General features: G+C 40.4%; 1 protein-coding gene across 1 annotated transcript; it reads right to left on the reverse strand.

Moving 5' to 3' along the window:
- Window positions 1-366: 366 nt before the first annotated feature.
- dapk2a (death-associated protein kinase 2a) lies at window positions 367-9,808 on the reverse strand. Its single transcript, XM_034105468.2, has 9 exons — window positions 9,725-9,808; window positions 9,319-9,401; window positions 6,792-7,013; window positions 5,996-6,134; window positions 4,624-4,753; window positions 4,417-4,492; window positions 4,169-4,321; window positions 3,879-3,924; window positions 367-3,360 (listed from the first exon to the last, which is right to left on the reverse strand). The coding sequence occupies exons 1-9, from the start codon at window positions 9,725-9,727 to the stop codon at window positions 2,707-2,709; spliced, it is 1,506 nt and encodes a 501-aa protein (XP_033961359.1). The 5' UTR covers window positions 9,728-9,808; the 3' UTR covers window positions 367-2,706.
- Window positions 9,809-20,572: the final 10,764 nt, after the last annotated feature.

The following is a 20,572-nucleotide window of genomic DNA, read 5'->3' on the forward strand; positions in this document are numbered from 1 at the left end:
TCAAAATCCCGTTTGTGTCCCCCCCCACTTTTCAATAGTGTTTAATTTTTTTATTTATTTACGCAAGTGGTCATCGCCACGGAGGATTACACAGCCCCTGTGTGTGTGCGCATTTTGTGTGAGAGAGAGAGAGAGAGAATCTATTTAATTTAGTCGTAAACAAATAAAGTAAGAAATCATTCCAATGTGTACTATACGACAGTAACATTTTTAAAATACAGTTTAAAGGGCAGTGATTAGTAAAATATGCATAAATATGATAAAGAATGCTAACTAGGTAACATAAGATAAGGATAGGAGAGAGGAGGGAGTGAGGAGTTTATAAAATAAACAAGTTTAAATTATTTTTTATTGTTTGTGATCCTAAGGATTTTTCATGAGTGTTGAGAGCTGTATCCATAAATCCCTTAATTTCCCCTCAAAGTGCCACAGATCGATGCATTTAACTTTAACAATTTTTTTTTTAAATCGTTCCCGGGGAGCATGCCCCCGGACCCCCCTAATTGATGTGAGGTCCACCCCCAAATAAAGCAGGTTGACATTGATTGGATACTAGATACATTTGCACACTCATTATACACAACACATTTTTCTTGTATTTTTTAACACCATATCTGTAGAAAAGCAGTAAATGGGATTCAAATCGTTTTTCATTGCAAAGGACCCACAGAGTCCCTGTTTTGTGTCCCCCCCACTTCTCAAAACAAAGTTACACCCTTGGTTGAATGTGTTGCATTCTCTCAGTCATGCTGCCTTTATAACGTTTACTGAATCTCATTAAGATAATTCATCAATTTTGTATAGTCATTTAATCTTCAGTTGGTGGTTACATATTTTAAGAAAAAAAGTATGTTGGAATTCCTCAAAAGTGGACCCATTCACAAAAAAGGGGTACAAATTACCCTCCAGTTCCATGTTGTCTCTGATCTGTTCCAGCTTATCCCAGCAGACAGCACCTCTCATCACTGCCACCATGACTAATGCTCCATAACTACAGTAACAAGCGGACCAAGTGTGTCTTCAAGTTTGAAATGAAATGGCATTTCAGATAAATCATGAGACATTTTTACCACCGAAAAAAACTGAGAAAAACAAAAACAACTTGTAACTTATGCTGCATGACTAATCATCAGAACTTCTTCATCAACCAAAACAGTGTTTTATAATTCAAACTGAAGCAATTTAAGAACTTCTGTTATTTAAGTATAAAGAAAGACATCTTTCCATAACCTGCAAACCCCCTGACATTCTAAAATGCTACCAGCTCTGATTCGATCCGGTTGAATGTGGAACACTATCACAAAGAGTCACTGGGCTCAAATGTGCTCTCTATTTGGCAAGCAACCGGTCACAGTTGCCCTGTTTATCTCATGTCTTATAAAAGCTTATTAATGATTTATAAAGTGTTCACAACCTAATTAATAAATGAATTACAAACTATTGGTAAACCGTTTATAAGGGTAGTCTTATTGTAAAGTGGTACCAAGTTAACACTATTGTGTAAGCATGCTTGTGTAAATATCAGCTGGCTGTCATAGTATTCATTGATCTGAAGTAACCTGCTTTTTAGTGTGTACAGGATTCTATTTTGTTTTTCTTAAATATTTGATTGGACATTGAAAGATACATTTAAGCATTTAAGAATACAAACATCCATAGTACCTTTATCTCCAGGACAGAGCACAACGGTTGACATTATTGACTAAAAGTTATACCAAAATGAGTCTGCTGACCATTGCATTGTATGCACTGTATGTGATGACATACCTTGTTGTTCAAATAATAAAAAAATGTGAAGATTGGGTAATACTTTTCTGTCCTGATTTGTATTGCAACAGAAATAATCCGTTATGGCCTGACACAGACCTACCTATTGTGACATTGGGTATGTAAACTCTTAGAAATAAAGGTCTTACATGAACAATATAGCATTCTTCAGCTTGTCCCCATTATATAGGAGAACACTTTTTATGTTCAAGGTTCCACCTTCTAACCTATCAGAGCATAAAAGGGGATATATCTAGAACCATCCGTGAATGTTTTTTACCCAAAACCCCTCTCTTGGGGTTCTATCCAGATCCTTTACACTGTATACAGGTGCTGCCAAAAATACATGGTGTTTTACTGGGAATCCTTGTATATTATAAGGATTTTATCCAGAACATTCACAGGGGACCTAAACATAACCTTTTTAAAAGGGTTTCACCCATTATCATCCTGTCTTCTGAATTCTCGAAGAACCACATTGTAGTGGACTTTAGAGCCCAAAATGATTGAATCCCATAAATGACATATTGTGGTTAGGGTATAGTCCGAGCAACCTAAAATTGGTTTTACTTTAACATATCAGCTATTTTCTATGGAAACCATATCCAGTAGCTTTAGTCTTCGATAGGCTACTTTAAGGGCCAGGTTGATGAGGCTACCCAGAACATTCATGGATCACATTCATTATGGGGGTGTGGCCAGGAAGGTTATTGTAACACCCATGCTGTCATCAATCATTCAAGAACTCTTTCTACAAAAAATGGTTACTTGGAAGAAAAAGGTTCTTAATTGAACCCTTATTCCTACAAGGGAACCCTTTCTTGATGTTCTCATCAGAAGCAAATGGTTGTAGGTAGAACTTAAACCCTTTTGAAAGCCTTATTTCTTAGATTTTACTAGTCACCATGATTTAAAATGGTTATTGCATAACTGAAGCATTTATCTTTGCTGTCCGGTTTCTAAGTCCAGGTCGATCCCGGAAAGCAGCTCTCCTCCACAGGAGCGGTTCAGCAGCTCCTTCAGGGCTTCATTTACGTCGTTGTTGAAGACGGTGGAGAAGCTGCAGTTGGGGTATCCTCCACCACCTCCATCCATGGGAAATGAACCCATCACCTCCTGCACCCACTTCAGTTCATCGCTGAGCTCTTGATGCAGCGAATCGAAGTGGTTCTGTCTCTCCTGGTAGCGGTTGCTGATTCCGTCGAGGCTGGAGCTGAAGGCCTGCATGTCGTCCTGCAGGCTCCTCTTAAAGGCCTCCACTTTACGGAACTCGTAGCGGATTTGCGAGAGCTCATGGCGCACATCTTCACTCTCCTCCTTATACCAGGCCTCCTTCTCATTGTATATGGAGACCATGGCATCGATGTCTTCCTGCAGGGAGTCATGGGCTGCTGCCAGGCTGACAAATGAGCCCTCCATATGGTCAATGTCCTCCACCACCTGGGCAAAGCGCTCAAAGTTTACATAGGTGTTGTTGGGTGGCATGCTGGAGTGGGACTTGATAGTGTACTCCCGCAGGCGCTTTGTCTTCAGCTGGCGCCGCTCCCGTTTCTTTGGCTCCTTGGCTTTATTCTCCTCCTTGTGCTCATTGGACTTTAGGGATAAAGAAGGGAGAGTTAGGAACTGTGTCTAAAAGAGGGAGGACTAGGCACAAATACATGCAATGCAGAGTCAGAAATGTGAATATTCTACACATATTCTACGATTGATGAAAATACAATGGAAAATAAGCTGGACATACTATGGGCTGACAAATCAATGATTTAACCTCCTAACCCTAACCAATGTGTAGACTGCAGAGGGCCAAAAGAAAAACGGGAAAATGCAATATTTAGAGCCAAATTACACCGTTTTTGGTCAAATAATGATCGAGGGACAGATTCAAATTCAAAAACGTTGAATTAATCTGTTTTTAAAATATCCCTTTTTGAAGCAAAGAAGGAAAACATATAGCAGCTGATTCTAAACCTTCTACAGGCAGTTTAGATCTAGAAATAAATGTTAAATAAAATATATAATAAATAAAATGTTGATTTAATCTCAAATTCAGGCTCTGTAATATAATATAAATTGCAGACAAAAATAAAATATAGAAAGTTCGTTTTCTTTACCTTGATCCATGGGTGATTAAGAGCTTCTTGAATTGTTAATCTTTTCCTGTAAGAGAACATTTGAGTGAAAGTCCAAAAAATGATGATCGTACATATAATCACTGAGTGGCTATTCAATTCAATCCAATCCAATAAACTAATTCATATTATATTTTCTCAATTCAGGGCGATTTGACATTTACACTGGTCCCCAACATCCACCTCCTCCACATGTAGCACTTCATCTGACCTAAGAGTCTTCCTTCTGAATCAATTATAAAGCCATAAGGACAATGTCATTTTATTTGTACCTCTTATCCTTCTCCAACAACTGGCTGATGAATTTCTTGGCCGGCTCACTGGTGTGACAGAAGAACTCCTCATCAAACTCATAATTGATGGCTGAAATGTTCTTCAGAGTGTCCTGTTTGGTCTCTCCCAGGAAAGGTGAAGCACCACTCAGCCTGGAGCAAAACAAAAGAGCAGAGAGAGAAGTTCATCACCCAGTTTGACGGTAGCTGCAGTAGAAGTGACAATATGGTGCTTGTGGTTCACTTGCAGGATATAGGTGATGACCCCAATGCTCCACATGTCAGCTTCTAATCCCAGTGGCTCATAGTTGACAATCTCCGGTGCTTGAAAGGCAAATAGATGAGAGGAAGAATGCAGTTTTATGTCATTTTTTGACTGTCAGGTGTCCGGTGAGTGATGCTTGATTGCATTTCTGTTGTTTCTTGGTTGAGTTTGTTTAAAAACATTGTCTTACCTACAAACTCAGGTGTTCCAAATATGTTTTTGAACTCAACCCCGGCTTCAATCTTGTGGGCGAGACCAAAATCTATGAGTTTTATTCTTGGTAACGGCACATTCTTGTCCAGCAGCATAATGTTTTCTGGCTGCAGGTATGAGAGAGAAAGGCATTTATTTGACATAATACACATTTTTTATCCTCGTCAAAAATCAGGAAAAAATAGACACGCAGAAAATAGCTAAGTTAGTATGCAAATGTAGCAATTTATACTTTCTACATTAAACAGACCTTATTGCTCCACCTAGTGGAACAAATATGTGTCCTGTAATTTACTAAAGTGACAAGGTCATCGTCCTTAGACCTCCACTTGGACAGCAGCAGTAAAAACATCCAAACATTTTCGCTCCTCTTTACAGAAAAATAAACTCAAGGGAGTCAAGATGAACCCAAAAAAACATTCGCTGGAGTTTAAAGTTATATTTTTACCTGGGAAACAGGAGATAATGATCTTACAAAGGTCGATTCAGTATCTGTTCTGGAGCTTTTGATCATATCTCATTTTAGTCTTCGTCAAGTCAAGTTTAGATTAATCTATCTTAATTCTGACAAGTGAAACAAAATGTGAAGGAAAAGGTGCCCAAAACCATTTAATGAAACATTGTATTGATGTAATGTTGAATAGTATGTACAAATCATATTAGTAATAATATTTAAAATACTCTTTTTGTTTTTGAATAATAAATATATTTGAAAACTGGGTTTCTTTTTGCCTTATATTTGTAATGCTTTTAATTGTTGCTGTCAAGCTCTTTAAGTTGCCTTGCACATTGTGAACTTTGCTGTAAAAATGAATCTTCCTTGTTTTGCCTAACAAAATATGCTGAATCATTATGAGCAGTATCCTTTAGTTAGAAAACAAGCTTTTGCCGCTTTGATGAAATGTCACAGCTAAGCTGAATGAGGTCGATTGAGAGTGAATCTGAAACTTGAAAACGTGACCTCTTGTGTGTGGTATTAAAGAAATATTAAAGTATATTATATTAAAAGTAAAACAAGAAGAAAAATAGTTCAAAAAAAAAGTGAGAAAGTGGAATAGTGCAATACGAGTCTATATACAAGTTAATATATCAGTCCAATAACTTGTATATAGACTCGTATTGCACTATTCCACTTTCTTTAGAACTATTTTTATTTTTGTATTACTTTTAATATAATATACTTTAATATTGTCTGCTTATCTGTATTATTGTGTTGCATTGTTGGAGAAGCCTGTGACCTAAGATTTTCAACGACATAATTACTCTGTAGCTATGTTAGTTTGACAATAAAGAACCTTGAACCTCTTCTAGAACGGGAAAACCGTGTAACGTGTCTTGTCTGGACAAACCTTAAGATCAAAGTGAGCGATTTCCCTTGCATGGAGGTAGTTCACCCCCTCCAGGATCTGCTTGATGAACTGAGTGGCTTCTTCCTCGCTCAAAGACTCCTTCTGTGCCAGGAAGTCAAAGAGCTCTCCTCCAGAGACCCTGCAACACACACACACACACACACACACACACACACACACACACACACACACACACACACACACACACACACACACACACACACACACACACACACACACACACACACACACACACACACACACACACACACACACACACACACACACACACACACACACACACACACACACACACACACACGTTAAAGGATACTATTGAGAACTTTCAGCATATATAAGTGGTAACTTATTGTGGTAGGGGTCATATTGGATCTAGTGATTTGATTGGCCAATTTGAGCAAGTGATTTGATTGGTCGTTTGGACCGAGTCATTGGATTGGCTTTTTGAATAAGGTACTTTCATTGGCCCATTGAATCCTCATTTAATTGGCCCATTGGATAGAGTCATTTGATTTGCCCAATAATACACTTAATACGAAGTTTTAAGTTCCCTGAAATGTAGCCAAGAGGTAGGTTTGTTGACCCAAGGCTGTCTAATAACATTTAAAATAAAGTTTTGAACCCTTTTCTAAATCACAGTGTGTGGTTGTGTTGTGTTGACTGACCTACCAGTTTGATATGAGCCAAAGACACTTTATGATTAACAGCACCATGCTTTAATAACAGTACTATGAATACATTTGTGACTTCAAATAAACTGATCCCCCTCACTCACAGCTCCAGGATGAGCACCACATCAGTGCGGTTCTCGTAGACGTCGTGCAGCGTGACTATGTTTGGGTGCTGAATCTGCTGCAGGATGTCCACTTCCCGCTCTATCTCCTCCCGCCGCACTCCTCGAGAGCTGGCCATGCTCTGCCGCTTCTTGATAAACTTGGCGGCGAATTCCAGCCCTGTGCTTTTCTCTCTGCATTGCTTTACAATGGCAAACTGCCCACTGAAACACAGAGCAGGCATTACATGGGGTTACATCTGAAAAACTATGAGTGGCTTGACCAAATTGATTGTCGCCTGAATAATCACAGATATATTTGTTACTATATTGGTCCTTGAAATATTTGAGGTCATTTACAAATCATCATTAGTGTATTTGTCCAGCAGATAGCACTGAGCATGCATCCCTAACCCTAACCTTGTCCTGTCACTGTTTTGGGGCCATCACCTCATTTGGAAGATGCTTCACATCAATATACTCTAATCGCTTAAGTCTTCTATGTGGCTTACCGCAATATATATTGTTACAACCATTTTCGTGATTAATCAAGTAATCACATGCCTATAACATCACAAAATTGTTCAGTTCTTTGATTGAGTGAGAAGTATCAAACCTATATTTTTACAGGCAAATTGATCCTATTCAGGTTCTTCTTCCCCATTAAACCCACCTTCAAGATGCATACAGTGTTACGATTGGGTGAAGCAGGTAGGACTCAAATGCAGAATTTAACGAAAAGCGAACTTTATTAAATAATAAAAGCTGTGGCAAAAAAAGGCAGTATCCAAAAAAATCCAAAACAAACGAGCAGCACAAGGAACACAGACCGTGGAATAACATGGAGTGGAAACAATGAACCGACATGGAACACAGGGGAAGACTAGACTAAATACACAGAAGGGTAATCACAAGACACAGCTGGGCAGGGGAGAGAGAAACACAAGGGCAACAGGTGAACACAATGAGACAATCAGACACACCAGGGAAACTCCCCACCAGGGAGGAGGACCAGACAAAACACCGAATGAACCGACTTACAAAACCCATAACCAGACAGACAACACTAAAACCGTGACATAAACCTGGGAGTGTGACATACAGTTTGTCTGTCTTGAGGTAGGAGGCTAAACTAAAAACTGTTCAATAAATAACATTAAAGAGTCATGGAATACTGATAGGCACAATGAGGACGGATAACTAATTTGAAAATATATACAAGTTAAAAAGATTGGCCTGATACCTGCACTTCAATGAGAGGAGAACAAATCTAACTTTAAAAATAAATAACTCAAAAAAGCCTGTACATGTAGGGATGGTTATACATTCACGTAAGTTATTAAATAACGAGTTATTTTAATCGTGTCTGTTACTGAAAGCTTACTAAGTATTAGGCACCCCACACTAACACATGCTACAGAACTCTGGTGGGAATGTGGTTTATTTTTGTCACTTGCATTTTCCCACCACTGCAGTTTATTTATAGTGTGGAACACAGTCTGCTATGCCCCAAAGCGATACACTGGTCTCCATATTTACAGTCTAATACAAACACTTCCGTTAAATACAGGGTTTTGTGTCTTTCAGTCATTAAATTCAAATATCACAGGACTGTACAGCTGCATACTTTTAGTTCTGGTTCACTTGAATGGTTTGTAATCTTACACTCCACTTCCTCATCGGCAGTCTGGGAGTAGATATAGCTGCGGCTAAAGATAGAAGTGTCCTTTAAAAAGCAGCTTGACATGCATAACAGTTGTCCCCACCTGACAACGCACAGAAACAAACTACACAAGTAGACCAGGGGTCTTTTAGTGTAATTTGAAACACTTGTGTTGTGCAGGAGGCTTAGGTACACACAGTTTGACTCCTGTCATTTGCAGCATGCAGTCAATGATTCAGTGTGATCTTCGTATTGTTATAGCAAAGCAATGACTGCTTGGGGCCGTGACATACATGCTTTTGAGAAAAGGAAACTATGTTTCAGTCTGAGTGATGTTTTATTTTGAAAGGTATAAAGAATTCTACAACCAAACAAACAAACAAAACGTTCATAATAAACACGAAGTTGTTTCTGGTATATTCATATTGCGGATGTCTAACCAATTATGTACAATATTGGAATATTGTGGTAGTCATGTGAAGAAATAACAACTACATTTCCAAATATCTTCATCTAATTTCGTGCTGTATGCCTTAAAATAAAATAAGACAAATTAAACAATTTAGATTTTGCATAGATCATCATTTTATATCAGTGATCCTGGCTGACTCTGAAATTAAAGAATATATACATAGATTGTAACATGTAGTTGAAATATAGACCTATGTTGTAGCTCAGTTTCTTGATATGAAGTCATTTCCTGGCATGTACGATACTGTTAGAAGTGTTTGCATTACGCTACACGATATTTGGATTTTGATTACTGTTCAACATCCCAGCATTATTGATTAAATCAAATGCAAGATGCAATTATTAACAAATTAAGAAGTGAATGAGTAGATATGATGCATGCATGCATAAGTGTACCTTCCCAACTCTTCACCAATTTCATAGAAATCCTCCACTTTCTGTTGTTTGAATAAGTCCATAGCTGCAGTCCTCACTGATGTCTGTAGTTAGTTAGGATAATACATTTTCTTCATTACTCTTTAGGCCTACCTGAAATATCAGACAACAGTTGTTTCACCATCTGGAATAAAAATGTCCCAAATATCATGAAAAAAAAAGCTAATAAAAATGAATGAGACGATTTAAAAACATATCCTGTTATACAAAAATAATGTCATGCAGTTCAAATGTAGACACCCACTGACAGTTTGGCTTACTTGACTTTGTCTGGAGAAGGAAACTATAATTGTAACTATCACAAGTTATCAAAAATAATAGGACAACAAATAAAAATAATCAATGAATAGGTTAGAAAATGTATTACCATGTAGAAAAATTATTCACATGTTGATTCCCCTGTCCTCCTGCTGCCCTGTGTGCGTCTCTGAGCACACGAGGACTCTGCGACGTCCCAACACATCCCGCCCCCCCAGCCTGGGAGAGAGTCACACTGCACTTCAGTGTGAAAACATTTCGTGTTAATACTTTTAACTGAGAAGCTAAAATATGTCGCTTTTTGCTAACCCTTATGTGGTGTTCATATTTTTGTTATTCAGCCAGTGTTCGTGGGTCTGGTGGACCCGCTGCCTTTTTGGGTTTCAATTCAACACAATTAAACTATTTTATGTTAAAATACTCAACAGATGTCTACATCCTAATTACAAGCAATATAAACAGCATATATGGTTAATCTTTTGGCCATCTTGATCGGTTGTGATAAGGACACAAACTGGCGAAGCTTTATTTATTGTGTCCCGCACCAAATTTGCAGCTGGGATAGAATGTGAAAAATATAAAGATTGGTTCCCGTAAGACTAGGGTTACGTAATGTAACCCAGCTTCTATGAGTATAGGCGCAGCCCTCTAAGGCTATCGCTATTGGGTAATCCCCACTGCACGTGTGCAGCACTGACAGACTTATTCCACGCCCACCTATGACGTGGGCCCCACCTCCGGGCTCACTTCCGTATAAATAGGAAGTAGGCCCTACAATCCACTCCCACAGCTTTTCTTCAGCTATTCGCGGAGCCAGTGGGGCCCGAACCTTAGAGGGCTGCGCCTATACTCATACAGTAGAAGCTGGGTTACATTACATAACCCCAGTTCTGTATCGTATAAGGCTTCGCCCTCTAAGGCTATCGCTATTGGGTTAAGGGCGAAGCAGGATGTAGTCCACGCCCCACTGGTTCCGTCCGTTACCAGAAGCACAAAACACACCTACTCAGTTAATAACCCATGTCCATTTCGCCGTGCGTAAATGGAGCATCCCATTCCCAGGGAATATAGCATTAAAAAATGAATATTTCTCCATCAGGGAACGAAGGTAGGCTTACTCGGGCTACCTGTCGTTTATAAAAAGTAGAGATCGAGTCTCACTTGTTAAAACGAGAGAAGGGAACAAAAGCCGCTCTCTTTTTTTTTGTACTTTTTTTTTTTGAGTCAGGCACAATGAGTTTACATTTATACAGTCAATATTTTTATTTATTTTTCCCCTTTCCCTCCCTCCCGGTCCTAGCTAGTAAAATAAATAACTAACTAAATAAATAAGATAGATACCTGTATAGGTAAAAGTAAAGTAATATAGAAGATAATATTAAAAGAAAATGTATAGATAAGGGAATAAAGAATAGTAACAGTAATACTTGTACCCATATACTCATATGTATACCCACATGTACACATGCACATACATGCACGTACCTACCTACATACATACATGTATACAAAGACAGAACAAATAAATAAAAATAAATACATTAACAAAAAAAAAAATTAATATAAAAAGAGACACAAGAAAAAAGAAAAAAAAAGGAAAAAAAGGAAAAAAAAAAAACATACATTCGTAGTTCCCCCTCTTTCTCCTTCATGTAGTGTCTTAAGTTCAGCTATGTAGGCTATCATAGAGCCCCAGACAGATTCAAATAGTTTTGAGGAGCCCCTCAGGTTATATTTAATCTTCTCCAAGTTCAGGTACAACATTAGATCTTGAAGCCATTGAGATGCTTTAGGTGGTATAGAAGATTTCCATTCTAGGAGTATTCTTCTTCGTGCTAAAAGAGATGCAAAGGCTATACTGTCCTTAGTTTTCCTCTTCAACATTCGGTGGCCAGGTATTACTCCAAAAATGGCAGTTTCTGCACATGGTGTCAATACCACGTCCAAGGCCTCAGTAAGGTGATTGAAAATGCTTGTCCAGTATCCTTGTAGGCGAGGACAAGACCAAAACATATGAGTCATGTTTGCTGGTGACATGTGGCATCTGTTACAGGTGTCCGTAACATTTGGATATATTTTGGAGAGTTTAGAGTTGGTGTAATAGATACGGTGGACAACTTTTAGTTGTATAAGATTGAGCCTGGCACAGGACGTACTATTGTTCACTCTCGCTAATGCGCCATCCCAGACCTCATCATCTATGGCTTGGACTAGTTCCTCTTCCCAATGTTGTTTGATTTTACCAAGCGATGTTTCTGTGAGGTGGGAGACGGAATTGTAAATTCTTGAAATCAGACCTTTTTCGATTGTTAAAGTGTCCAGAATTGAGTCAATTATTGAATCCGGAGGGATATTGGGGAATGAAGGGTTGTTTAGTTTAACCCAGTTTCGGACCTGGAAGTAGCGAAATAGATGAGTGCTTGGAAGGCAAAATTTGTCAGAGAGTTGGCTAAAGCTACCGAAAACATTGTTAATGTAAAGGTCCCTTACTCTTATAAGACCTACTCTCTACCACATAGAGAAGGCCCCATCAGTGTAAGGGGGGAGAAATAGATGGTTGTTGCGAATGGGACTATGTATAGAGGAAGGCCGCTCTCTAAGTGCTGACAGGCAGGAGAGGGCATGCAATTGAAAACCCCCGACATTACTCATTCTGGCAGGCAATTCAGTACTGAATGTGTCAGAGAGGAATGGGAGACATCCCTCAAATAAAAACGAATAAAAGAACAGGGTGAAGACCAAGATGCAGCAATGCAAATGTCTTCCACTGTCATTCCTCCGTGCAACGCCGTAGAAGTTGATATTCTCCTGGTGCTGTGCGCTTTAATGTTTTCCGGGGGATCCAACCCAGAGAAAACATACGCCTGTGACACAGCCTCACACAGCCAGTGTGACAGGCGCTGTGCAGATAGAGGCTGCCCTAATGAGCGCTCTCTATAATGCACAAACAGCGCGCGCACGGGACGGAGGAGATGAGATGTGGCTTCCTCCTCTGATGTGTGAGGAGGAGGAAAGAAGCCCTCCAAGGTTATCACTCTCGATCTAAACAAGCTTGTGATCACCTTTGGCATAAAAACCGGGTTAGGGCGCAAAACAGCTAAGCTGCCATCTCCTTGGATCTGGAGACATGACGGAGCCACAGAGAGAGCAGACAATTCACTCACCCTTTAGCTGATGTCAGAGCCAAGAGCAGAGCTACTTTGGCTGACAAGAACTTCAGGGGAACCTGATCTAAAGGTTCAAATGGAGCTTTACTCAGTGCGCGTAACACTAAAGCCAAAACCCATTGAGGTGCCAAAGCGCGTGACACAGGTCTGAGTCTCTGTGCTCCCCGTAGAAAACGTTTTGTCAGAGTGTGACTAAACACCGTGCTGACACCAAACCTACGTGGCAAGATGAAATGGCAGCAGCATATGTTTCGACCGTGCTATAGGTCAAATTCCTGTCCAGCAACAGCTGGAGGAACGACAGCACGTGGCAGGGGGCCCGTAACGGGGTCCAGGTTTTTCCCTACACACCAAACGGAACATTGTCCATTTGGCTAGGATGTGTGTTCAGCAGCTGTGCTGATCGAACACCTCCCTGGCGATTTATACAGGCCGCCGCTGCTTTGTTGTCTGTTCGAATCAACCCATGTTGATTGTACAGCAACGAGACGAAGTGCTGGATTACTTTCCATATAGTAATTCCAGCACGTTTATATGGAGAGACATGTGACCCGGCCACTGTCCCCCCACTGCCTGCGACATGCACGTTCCTCAGCCTGCGAGAGATGCGTCTGTGAACACTGTGGTGTGTGACGTCTCTCTGCTCAGGGGCACCCCCACTGACGTGGAGATTTTTCCATGGGTTCAATCCCAACCCACGGAAGGAGGAATGTACACCATGCGTCTCCTCTGACGCACGGGGTGTGACACGCCGGAGGTGAGCTGTCCGAGCTGCTTAAAAACCTATAGGTTTTTAAAGACAGCCGGTTTATGCAGCGAGCCATGATGCCTATAACCGACAGGTCAGGGGCAGCCGGCTTAACCAGTGAGCCTTGCTCCTTATTATTATCCATCTGTCCATCGAACACGTGCGTCGCCACTCTGAGTAATACTCTGAGAGCGCGCGACCTGCTCTGGATGTGCTGTGGTTGTCATGGTTACGAGCCACGTCAGAGCCCTCGCCGCCTTTGCCCGTGAAGCAACCCAAGAGGGGCCCGGTCCGAAAAAGGCTGCGAGGGGGCCTCCACACACTGCATCTCACACGTAAACTCTGGACATTGAGGCGCGTTCACGCTCAAACCTGCTGAGGAATGAGCGGAGGTGTGTGCAGTGCTATTCACACAGTGCGTAATAACAGCCCTGGGCTCATTACGACCGTGTGTAGTAGGCACATCTGGGACAGAGGAAAAACCGCGCTGCCTGCTAACCGACAAGTTAACAGCTGCACCGGAGGAGAGCTGTCACTTTCTCCATTCTCTGCTGTGAGAGTTGCGCTCTCATGCGGGCTGAGTTCAATTCCACTCCCAGTTAAATGTCTGGGAGGGAAGAGGACAGCTCTTCTTCCAGTTGATAATGAAAACCCAGGCTTGACAGATGAGATACGAGCTATATCGTCTGAAAAACCGCTTCCTCCCTGGAGCGAGCCAGCCACAGCCGGTCGTCCAGGTAAAATAACCCTCATCCCCATTCTGAGTAGCTGTTCCAACTGTCTCCACCCACTTTGAAAAAAGTGTGTGGAGCCAGGAATGAGAAACGCAGGAATTTGCTGTGTTTCGGGATGATGGTTACGTGGAGGTAAGCATCCTTCAGGACTATGGATGTGCACCTCCCTGGTGAACACACTCCAGCACCTGTTTGATCGTCAGCATGGGAAAAGGCCATTCCCTTGTTTGACACTGACAGATCGAGGATGGGTCTCATTCCCCCCGCCCCGTCTCCTTCGGGACCAGAAAATAGCGGGAGTAAAAATCCCTGATTTTCTTCCCTTTGAGGAACCCTGGGAAAAGGCTTTCTTTAACCAGAGTGCGAGACACTGTTCTTGGGATGACAGGACTTCCTGTATCCCGTAGAACTGTGGGGGGAGAGGCGAATTGCAGAGACTACCCTCTGCCCATCCATCTGTCCATCAGACATACTCGCCGCCACCCTGAGTACCATACAGTACTCTGATAGTGCCGGGTGTACATTCTCTGGATGTGCTGTGGTTGGTAACAAACCATGCCAGAGCCCTCCACACGCTGCATTCCACACCGGCTCGCGGAGGTGTGTGCAGTGCTGTCCACACGAGGCGTAATAATGGCCCTCCGTGGGCTTATTACGACCGTGGGTAGGAGGTGTCTGAGACAGAGGAAAAATCCATGCTGCCTAAACCCAAAATGTATAATTTAAATTAGATGTTAGCTTTTTGTTATATATATATATATATATATATATATATATTAGTGCTGTCAAAATTATCGCGTTAACGGCGGTAATTAATTTTTTGAATTAATTGCGTTAAAATATTTAACGCATTTAACGCATGTGCAGAATGGCCCGCCCCATACGTGCCACCAGTGGCAGCGCCAGGGTATGGCTGGGGTAGGCTACACCCATACCAAGAAATGGCTGAGCCCCACCATGAAAAATGATGTTAAAGTAAGCAAAATAAAGTCTGCCAACTCGCGCGGAGTAAATTGCACAGACAGCAGTTAGTAAGATTGATTTCAGTCGCCACGGTTTTGAAAACTTTTGTCACGTAGTGATCGTCTTCTCAATAGAACATCTTTGATAACGGCGTGGTGTTGTTGCAGGAAGTCCCGACGGAGAATACTTTTGCTGTAGTACAGGGCAGAGCCATATAATAGTAATAATATGGCTCTGGTACAGGGGTGCACATAACCATAGATATATATAAACACTAGATGACTCACCCGCGCTGCTGGCCAATGGAGACCGACGTTGCCACTTGGCCGCCATCTTGCTACAGGGAGTTCTCTCATTCATAACATTATGGTTTACTATTTAAATAACCATAGCTTGCTCAATTTTCAACCAATTTTCAAACGGTTTGGTTTTTTATAAACATCAAAGATGTAGTTATGATACTGCATACTTATAATCATGGACTTTCATATGAAAACAACATTAATCAGATAAAGCTATACACACACACAAGGTATTTATATTAAATATTTGCCGGTGTATATATTTCCATTTATTTTTATTATATTGTTAATATTTAAAATCAATTATAAAATTAAAATACATTTATATTTTATATAGAAAAATCGGTCTCATGTTACCACTCTGTAAGCCAAGAGTTGTTAATTTAGCAATGCCTTAGCTTTAAGAACAGGGACACAACTAATGACAATAGCATATGTTGGTATATTATTTAGATATTCACACCTTTATCAGAAGAACCAAACCAACAGGCCAGTTCCGTCTAATTTATCACAATTATTTTTGACATGAGATCTTCATATAGACTGCAGACAGACAGACTGCGGTGATAAGAGCATCCGTAGGCTGCAAGTCCGGCATAGTCAGGTACTTCTGTAAACACAAAGCCAGCAAATTCCTGTATCATAATGCAATATGTTTTTAACAAGCCAAACCACTTGGAAGAAATCATGTGTAACTTAAGTTGTGTTGAAAAGAAAGAACAGTTCTGCCTCTCCCACTGGTGTAAAGTTGCTGGGTCAACTTTGTAATACTAGGTCTCACTGACAGCTTCTTGTTATTAGCCAGCTAATAAATACAACCACATACACAAAGAAAAGCTGCAATTTCAACATGTCCAAGCATCCTGTATCATAGCCATGCTAATCATGTTTATAATAAACCAAACCGTTTGTAAATCAGTCAAGATTTCAGTGAGTTAAGAGTATTTTTGTGCAGATCACTCACCTTACAACAGCTACCATAACGGGAATCAGAGTAACTGTTAACTGTAGCAAGATGGCGGCCGGTCAGCTACGCTGGAAAATCTCCCATGAGCCATCTAGTGTTTATATATATATCTATGCACATAACTGGTACGCAGGTTATGTGCGTAATCTGAAATGCGTACCGTCACTTGTGTCACAAAGCGCATTTGCGTACCGACGTACTTGTGAAGCTTTTCCAGAAGGCGGTTAGATCACCGGACGACAGAGTCGGACTCCGTGTGCACAGACAGGGCTGCTGTTAACGTCGGTCTGTACAACGGAACTGTGCCAAAACTACGCCAACCGGCTGCGGAGGGAGACTCCCCCCTTCACTGGAGAACTGCGCTAAAACAGCTGATCACAACGTTCACACTCTGTGGTCACGAAGTACTCCACTAGCCCCCCCCCCTCTGTCGACTTTCCTGAAGTACTCCCCCGTTGATAGAAATCAACACGTAATGATTGATAGGTGTGTGGGTTGTCTTTCATTTTGACATGCAGAAAAATGTTATAATAAACATACATACTGTATGTTAAATTGATATATCCGCCTTCTTTCATTTATCTTTCCATTCCCACAACAATATACATAAATAAATGGCATATTTTGGACATAGTTCGAATGGTGATTAATCATGATTAATTAATTTTTAAGCTGTGATTAATCTGATTAAACATTGTAATCGTTTGACAGCCCTAATATATATATATATAACAAAAAGCTAACATCTAATTTAAATTATACATTTCAAACACAGTATTTTCCCACATAGCCAATGATCTATATAAAACAAAAAACTGCTTTTACTCTATTTAGGACAGGGATGGGCAAATAGCGGCCCGCGGGCCGCATGCGGCCCCCACCTCCTCTTTTTGCGGCCCTCAGATTAATTTATAAACAACGTAATTAATTTTTTTTTAAAAATTAATTTTTAATTTAAAAAAAAAATGTAGTACTGATACCGTCCACTAGACTCCTAGTTACGTCGCGAGCTGTGTACATGATTTTAAATACCGCAAAATAATCTGTGACGCATTTGTGTGTATTGTGTTTGTTTCCGGGGAAACCCACACAAGAAACACTGGCTGTTGTTATGCCTGCTGTGACGTTAAGTTGCCGCTTGTAATTATGCCTTTACAAGCTTAACATTTGTATTTATCATCTGAATTTGGCGAAAAAAGTTTAATATTCTTAAAAAGACTTTGTTTATTTGAAATCAGATGAAAACAAACTGTCACGGACCCTGCCGTGTTATCTATGATTACTACGCTTTTCATTCATAATGTCAGCGGGAGGGAGGGGGGCGGCGCTGAGGAACTGCAGAGTGCGGGCTGACGGGTGTCTGTGTGGACACTCCCCTCATTGTGGAATAAGGGGAATGCAGAGACTGGCTACAAGTGTTTTAGGTTCAAGTTAGACAACTAATGTCTGGGTTAGTGTTCATGACTTCATGTGTATGTCATCTAATGGTTAATCTCAATACACACACAATTTCCGTGCTTTCCAATAGTTTAAAATAGTTGTATTGCACTGTTTAATAACCTGTTCAATACAAACATGCCACTTGTAAAAATGAAATAACATTTCTGTGAACCGATATTTGTTTAGTGGCTTATTAGAGGATGTTCCCATTGATTGTAAAATGTCAATGAAGATGTCAGACTTAGTATATTTGTTAATAATTACATACGACACATGGAATTTTTGTGTGTGTGTGTTCCAAGTGAAGCTGCGGCCCCCTGGTGGCCAGTACATCAATTATGTGGCCCCCACCACCATCAAAGTTGCCCATCCCTGATTTAGGATGATGGACAGTTTGAAGCATTGAGTGATCAGTCTGTAAACAAAATGTTAATCACAGACATTTTGGTTATGATATTAATACTAATGTTATTATATTAAAGCAGGAGTGGGGAACCTCCGGCCCCCGGGCCGTATACGAACCGCTAGACCATTTGGTACGGCCATCGAGGTAATTTATAAACAAAGTGGCCTGTGCCTGGTGGTGGGGCCCAATGTGATATATTTTCATGGGGCCCAAAATCCCTGGCGGCGCCCCTGCACGCACGCACACACACACACACACACACACACACACACACACACACACACACACACACACACACACACACACACACACACACACACACACACACACACACACACACACACACACACACACACACACACACACACACACACACACACACACACACACACACACACACACACAAGGCCCAGACAGGAGGAGGACCGAGTGTAGGTACCTACAATTTTCACACTTTTGTTAGCCCGAACACCCTGTATGTAATATAAATGTGTAGGGGCGGGTGTACAGTGGATGATCATTGAAAATGTGTTCTGAGTTCTTCAAAGAAAATGAAGGCCATTGAGTTTGAGTTTGAACAAATAGTTTATCATATATTTTTTCTTTAGATTAATAATGAAAACGGGTCCCACAGACCCGAACAACATAGCCTACAAGGGTTAAACCTAACCCATACCCAAATGTAAATGCATGGTAACTGTGACCCGAGCAAATCAGTAAGTTTGAACTTAATGTTAATATTCCTGTTTTTGTGTTTACACTGCTGCTTAAAATGTTACAAATAGTGTGTGTATTTTGTTTATGCCGAATGAAAAACTAAGACGAGGCAACTCAGAATGCAAATTCGAATGTGTGAAATCAGGTATGTAGTTTGGTAGAAATTAAAGTAAATGTTTACTTGGCAATAATATAAATGAAGTTTGGCGTCAACGTGTCTGTGCTGTGCCGCTTGGTCCGGTCATCTGTTCTGCTCGCACGTGAAACTATGACACCTGTTGTTTTGCGCGTTCTAGTACACTGTCTGTCGAGTCAGTACTGACACCTTTTCTTATTCAGCCTCATTAATTAAAAAACATTATTGATTTTTGTACCGGTAAATGTAAATTATTTAAAGCATTTCAAAAATACACTTGCATTTCTCTCCTTTAATAACAGCTGGCTGTCCTTCTCTTTGACCTTTTCTAATCTAGCTAGCCTACTGGTTACATGTCTTGATCCAGAACATATACACTTTTTTATAATCATTTCAATTTATAATAAATTCATTAGAATAATATACTGTGGCCCACCTGATCTTTTCTCCATAACACTTCCATCTACCAAAACGTTTACACAACACATTAGACAAATGTAATGTGCAAATTCTGATCACATTTTTGAACACATCTAGTATGTTTGTTCACATTCATGTTCCCCAGAAGATGAATCCTAATGAGTAATGATAAACTGACTTTTCAACTTGCCCTTTTGTGAGGTTGACATGTTTGAGTGAAAAATATGGGCAATTTACAGATGGATTTTCATGAAATCCATTGTGATATCTGATATTCATATTCCCCAGAAGCTGAATCCATATTGATTTAAAATGTATTTATAAATATATTGAACTGAAACATTTATGGTTCCTGGCCTTCAGGATGAATTGTAATAACTTTGGTGCACATTCAGCGCTCAGTTCAACATTTTACCAATTCTCTGGTTGATGGACACATCACCTACATAATGAATGTGGTTCCAGCTTTTTGGAATGGTTGCTCACATCTTAAACTACATTTGAATAGTTTATCTTGTAAAAATATTGTGGGAGAGATAAAACTGTGCAATCACATTTGTTCAACTCAGATCAATACAAGTACGCACACAGAGATATTTATTTTTGAAGCTCTATCATTTGCTCGTATACATTTTCTAAAGTCTCGTAGAGAAACTTCTTTTTTAAATTAAAATGAACAAACAAAATGAAATATGTACTGCGTGATCAACCTTTAAAGTTCAATCTTGGACAGGGAACACAGATAGTAAAATGAAACTGGCAGCCCAATGAGCAATAGGCTAGAGTCATTTGTAGATAAACTAAAAACAATGCCACTATTCAGATGAGAGTGATGCTATCAGAAATAGTCAAATGAGATATCCTATCCTCTTCCTTTAGAGGATTAAACGTCACCTGAGCAAAGAGCATGCATGGTTTTCCACCACTGCTCCGTCAGCTCCTGGCAAACCTGTGAGG

The sequence above is a fragment of the Pseudochaenichthys georgianus genome, chromosome 3 (genome assembly GCF_902827115.2).
Source record: "Pseudochaenichthys georgianus chromosome 3, fPseGeo1.2, whole genome shotgun sequence".
In the NCBI taxonomy this organism is placed as follows: Eukaryota; Metazoa; Chordata; class Actinopteri; order Perciformes; family Channichthyidae; genus Pseudochaenichthys; species Pseudochaenichthys georgianus.

Excerpts from the sequence above, each read along its gene's own strand:
- dapk2a (XM_034105468.2), bottom strand. Across the intron at positions 4,322-4,416 it reads GGGGTCATCACCTATATCCT|GCTGAGTGGTGCTTCACCTT; the intron begins GCAAGTGAACCA and ends GTTTTGCTCCAG. Across the intron at positions 3,925-4,168 it reads TTGTTGGAGAAGGATAAGAG|GAAAAGATTAACAATTCAAG; the intron begins GTACAAATAAAA and ends GTTCTCTTACAG.